This window comes from Primulina tabacum, chromosome 7 (genome assembly GCF_025594145.1).
Source record: "Primulina tabacum isolate GXHZ01 chromosome 7, ASM2559414v2, whole genome shotgun sequence".
Taxonomy (NCBI): domain Eukaryota; kingdom Viridiplantae; phylum Streptophyta; class Magnoliopsida; order Lamiales; family Gesneriaceae; genus Primulina; species Primulina tabacum.
In genome coordinates, this window is record NC_134556.1 from 35,693,362 (window position 1) to 35,699,361 (window position 6,000).

Genomic DNA, 6,000 nt, shown 5'->3' on the forward strand with positions numbered 1-6,000 from the left:
TATTATTAATATTTTAAAAATTAAAATTATTATTATATTAATAATAATATTATTTTATTATTAATATTATTTTCGCGGCGGATTCGGGGATAAGGATAGTAATCTCATACACGTCCCGAATTACATCGGGGATTTAAAAAAATCCTCGAACCTGAACTCAAACCCGAAAAAATCGGAGATCCTCATCTCTGTTTCGGGTTTTCCCCGCAGGACTCCGAACTCGTGGAGAAAGTTGTCATCTCTAGTACAACCTACTCTATATATATATATATATATATATAGATAGATGTGGACATGGGGTTAGACACCAAAAATTGGGCTGGGACAAATGGTTGACTCTGTTCTGCTTCCTCATAATTTATTAAAATAAAAATAATGTTAGCGGTTGAATAATAGCATATCCCACTTCCTGCTTAAATGCATGCATGTGTCACACTTGCATCCTTCCACCATTCCGTAGGGTCATTTTTATAATTATTGTTTAACCATTACAAAATGTTTATCAAAACAAATGGCGCATTATTACAGCTACATTGTATTAAATAAAATCCATCCATAATCGCGATGGAATAAATAGAACGAAGTAAAGAGATCCGAAAACAGGACACATGGGTTTCACGCACTGGCATCGCACGATAGATGCAACTTTCTAAAGTACTCCAAAATATTCATTTGACCTGAGAGTAACTGATGGGCAATCAATTGTTATACAACAACCGTCTAGGCTATATAAGATGAAACATACCACGTATAAATCATTTTTATTGGATCGCTTCAAGTATCAGAATATCATGTAAATTTTATGTACCATTATGCAATTATTTGGTAGTCCAATCATGCACTGCTTGACTCATGAGATGGACTGATAAATTGAAAACTAAGAATATCATATTTATTTTTAACTTCAATTATTGTAAAGTTTGAATCAAACGCGTCGATTATACTGCTTACTATGTTTGATCATATCATATATGGCATTCAAGTAAGTGGCTACTTTAGAATAACTGTATGACAGAAATTTAAACTAGAAACATTTATAAGTATATATACAATCTAAAGGACTGCTCAAGAAATTGGCCTCCCAATTTTTCCCCCACAAAAAAAAAACGTATCGGGGAGCTGCAAATTTCTACTAATCATGAAGAAAACAGGCAGTCTCGAGCAATCTTTAACGAAAGACAACAGTTTACCATACTTGTTGGTGGTGATCTCTTGAGTTAGCGCTTCGTGTGAGCAATTAAAAAGAGGTCAATCTTCACATACTTTACTTGTCAAGCTTGTCGACTAGGTAAATGTTGAACTTGTAATATATGGGTCTTTAGGTGACAATGCATCACCTGGTATGATAACTCGTGTTAAAATGCAATAACACTTTTCTTTCGATTGCAGTATATAACAAATCCAGGAAAATATTTTATTTTCCCATAAAACTTAGTAGGTGGCGAAAATTAATTTAAAAAAGTAACAATTCAGAATCTACCGATCAGCTCACCAGAGTCTGACCCAGACTTATTTTTTTCGAATAATTTTTTTATGGAGAACCGGCCCAATTTTCCCTCTGTCGGCATATGCTGCAACTGCAGGCCAAAATGGGGTCGGTTCACCATCAAATTTATTCGAAAAAAATAAGTCAGACGGACTCCTTTTCCTTTCTTTGTGGAAGACCTATGATGAACCCAATGAGCTAAGAATATCTGGTGTATTTCCCAAGAAGTGTCACAAGTAAACCACACGAAATGGCAAGAATAGAAACGCATACAATGAAATTAAGTTTATGATGAGTAAACTGAGACTTGATCTGAAAATTGATTTTGTGTTGATTGTTCAAGTGGAAGGGAATTTTTGTTCACCTGCAAGGGTATGAAGGTCATTGAGAAAAATTCTTTGCATTCCTGGAGCAAATTGTGTTCCCTTGCGCTTAGGTTAGAAAGTTCCGACACCATTGAGTTCATCTGCTCCACCTGTGGATGCAAAAGGTTGTTTCCAGTGAAAAGGCGTTTCCAGATAATACAGTACACAAACTTTAAAGGCAAAACACTGCCATCACAAATTACTGAAGGTACCCACAACAAATTACGAAAATAATTTGGAGACATGTTAATAACCTTCAAAAGAAGCCTTAGCAATACATAAGGCTGCAAAGTTACTCTAATTGTATTGTTTCAAAATAAATAAATTACTTGTGATAGTGAAGGCTGTATCGAAGACACCATTGCTTGCACAAGGTCAACAGCTGAAGCGATAGCTTCTCGCACCTTCTGAACATCTGCCTGAACATGTTGAAAATAACAACCGCAAAGTTCTATTACGATAAATTTGCCCAAGGCACCAAATTTATAGTTACTCATAGGGAAAAAACAACACACCCTCGCTCCATCAACAACAGGTAGAAGGATAGTGCTAGCTTCCAACGCAACTGTAGCACCAGACAATGAATTCAGGTAATCTCTATCGAACAGACACCAGTTCTTCAAATGTGGCTCCTGTCATTAACAAATTCATGAATGTGAAAACATTGTCCTGGGAAGTCAACTAATCTCGTATCTATTCATGTGCAAATGCACGTGAGGTACTGGCAAGCCACAACTCTTGAATACTTATCCTAAGATAAAAAGAATACACACGCGGAGGCATTTCAAAACAATGAAAGGACTGAAAGATGATCTTTTCAACATGATCAAAATATAAATTTTACTCCAAAAAAGCATCTCATGGAAACTAATTTGCAAATGTGATGAACATTTTAACTTAGATCTCAAAAATTGTGGTTCTCAGAATTCATAGAAAGGGCAAGATGTTAAAAAACGATTTTCCCACAGAATACGACTCTCCAAAAAGAATCTGAATAGCAAATACACGTTCTAAAATCAACCAACTGAAAAAGTAGTACTGGAACAAAGTTACAGGAAAGAAAAAAGTTTGACCTGTTCCTTAAAGATAGAATAAATCTTCAGATTATGCCTCAACAATAGTAGCTCAATTCTCTTGGACTTAACAGAGTGCCGCAATTTTGAGTTACTCACCCAAGCATTGTAAAGGTTTCTCTGGGGAAGTAAAAAAAAAAAAGGATACAAGTGAAAACAAGTTTTTTTCATAATCTAATAAAAGAAACCAACAAGTAACAAATAAAAACGTACAAGATCTTGTGTTAGGTAAATGGGATTATGCTTGTAAAGTTAATCATCAGTTAATTGTGTGAGACTATATATCATTCAACTAAAAGGTCACATGTTTGCAGACAGAGCGCTTCATGAACTTGTGGCACCAACAACAATCATCAAGAATAAAGTTAAATGACAACTATTTCTAAGTGCAAAAATGTTATTCATAGCAAAATTTAACCTGAGAGACACTTCAAATCAACTTGAAACCACAGCTCACCGACCAGCATGTCAGAAACCCGTAACTTTTTAAATCACCTAATGTGTACACCTCATTTGCTTCAATCCAAATTGACATCGAGCAGGACTATTAAGTTAAAAAAAATTCATTTCATAGTTTGCATTTCACAAAATATTACTATGATTCCCTTCAACAAAATTTCCATCTTTCATTTAATATGGTCAAATATAGAGGCAATATTTGACATTTAATACTAGACATATGTATACAATTGAAGGAAAACACTGGAAATTGAAGAAACGTAGATGATTTCTTATCAAAGAGGCTGTATAAAAGACTTTGGCTTCTTTCATCAGACTAATTGATCACTAATTTGTTACATTAGTAACTCAATCATAATCAGAAGTCAAAAAATTTGGGGACAAATGGGTACCTCTGCCGTACGTTTTTGTACTAACAGGGTGTTCTCTAGCCTTGCATTTGCTAATCGCCACTGTAACTGACGATTATACAGTAGTCTCAGCTCCTGCGCACCAGCAATTCGATTCTTCCCAGACTTCCCTCTCCCGAGATCAGCAGCAGAGTTCAACATATATGGTGTAGTGCAGGGTTTGTCATCATTCACTAAGTTACCCATTCCACTTCTACATCTTGTAGGACTACCCAAACCTCTCAGTAGAGTACCAGTTGATGATCCCGAGCCCTTGATTGGTGATGCCGCCCTTGACCCCTCTCGAAGAGGAGACAATCCCTTACCTGCAAAAATGCCCCGAGGGGATGATACGGGACTATCATTTAGAAATTTCTTTGCAACGGTTACTTTTGAGGAACCAGCTGTTCTATTCAAAGCATTATTTGTTACAGGTGCTGCAGGATCTTGTACTTCATGGCACGACATATTTGCCTCTTGCCAAAAATTTGCTGGGACAACAATCCCACGCGGCTCTCCTCTCACACGAATCCTATTCCCACTAGCCTTACTCTCCGATGAGACACTCTCAGAATCTGAATTCAATGGATCAGCCACAGATTTTCTCAATTCCTTGAAACTAGCCCCCGATTCGCTCAACTTCGCTCTCTCAGAACCGTAATCTAAATTCCGCCTCAGAAAACTCGAATTCTCCTCACGTAATCTACCAGGCCATAGCTGCTTCGGCTTTTCACTTTGCCTCGAATTCTCTATGTCCCTCTCTCGTCCATCTCTGACAGGTGTGACTCCCGCTTTCCTCCGGTCCGGAGTACCTTTCCTCATACCGGCGGTGGTTCCCAACGAGGTCGGAGGCGGCTTCACCTTACTCATAGGCAATGAATACGACTCACCCTGAAACGACACCGATAAGCTACGCCTAGACGTCATTAACATTCTCTCCGCATTAGACGGTGTGGTCGCTGCCGCAACCACCGGTCGCCGCCTCTCCTCAGACAACGCCCTGTCCTTAAAGGAGCTCTTCGGCGTTGCGACCGCAGCTTTGCGGCTGACCATGGGAGACTGCGACCTCTTCGAAGAAATCAAGGAAGACCATGATCCTCCCGAGGTGTTGGATGAAGAAGTCGTGTTCGAGGAATTGGAAGAGTTCGAAGACGAAATCGAGAGAGACAGGTAGCGGGAGCTAACTTCGCGTCCTTTGGGACGACGCGTCGACGCATTGTCGGAATCCGTGGGAAGCAACGGCGGCCGCTTCTCGTTCTGCGAGGAACGCAGGCGCAGCTTAGGATTCGATGTCACGGCAGTAACCATTACACATCGTCCGGGAGAATTTCACACCCCTTCCGAACCCTAGTTTCAACCCAAATCCAGCTGATTCTGGTGCAGGAAGCAAGTGTGAGAGGGTTGAGTAAAGAGAGAAAGTAGAGTAGGATATACGAGTGGTTTTGGAGAGAGAGAGAGAGAAGAGAGATCCGGGAATGTGACCGTTACGAAATCCGGCTACTGGAGCGTGGGAGCAAGATTTGGAGCATAACTGTCGTGTACTGTGGGGAGGTAAAAAATTTATTATAATATTTAATATATTCTAATCAAAGAAATCACGAAATCGAATTTAATATTGTACATCAAGCTTTCGTATTTGTACATTGCAAGAACCCGTTCAAGTTACCGACTTACCGTGGAAGGTATTAAATGTTTGGCAGATTTAAATCTAGAATAAATAGATGTAAATGTATTTTTCAAAAATATTCAAAACAAAGATTTCGAGATACAATTCACTTAATGCTATATATTTCATGACATATAATTCATTCATTGGCAAATAAATTTTCACGTACCTTTCGTTTAGAATGATAGATATTTGTCGTTAAACATTTGTTCGTAATTTATTTTTACAAAATATCGGAATTATAAACGATATGTTGATTTATGGTTTTACCTTCGAAACAAAACATATAAGATGATCAACCATTCGTAATTCCGATGGTACATTCATTATTATTTTAATAACACCCAAAAAAAAGTACAAAACTTTTAATTCCGATGAATAAAAAGCTAGTAAAAATACAAAATCTAGTCATTTTGATTGGAGACAACGTAACCAATTAATAATAACTTTAAACAAAATTGGGTATTTACCCGCATTATTTTTAAAATTTAATGTATTTCAAATATTTTATATATTTTCAATGAGAAAACATGAATAAAAGAGTCATAACAAAAGGTTAAAT

At 37.6% G+C, this 6,000-nt stretch overlaps 1 protein-coding gene across 1 annotated transcript; it reads right to left on the reverse strand.

Annotated features, from left to right (window-relative positions):
- Positions 1–937: 937 nt before the first annotated feature.
- LOC142551504 (QWRF motif-containing protein 2-like) lies at positions 938–5,323 on the reverse strand. Its single transcript, XM_075660778.1, has 6 exons — positions 3,776–5,323; positions 2,925–3,044; positions 2,367–2,483; positions 2,181–2,270; positions 1,851–1,961; positions 938–1,337 (listed from the first exon to the last, which is right to left on the reverse strand). Exons 1-6 carry the CDS (start codon positions 5,078–5,080, stop codon positions 1,272–1,274), a joined length of 1,809 nt encoding a protein of 602 aa, XP_075516893.1. The 5' UTR covers positions 5,081–5,323; the 3' UTR covers positions 938–1,271.
- Between the last annotated feature and the right edge of the window lie 677 nt (positions 5,324–6,000).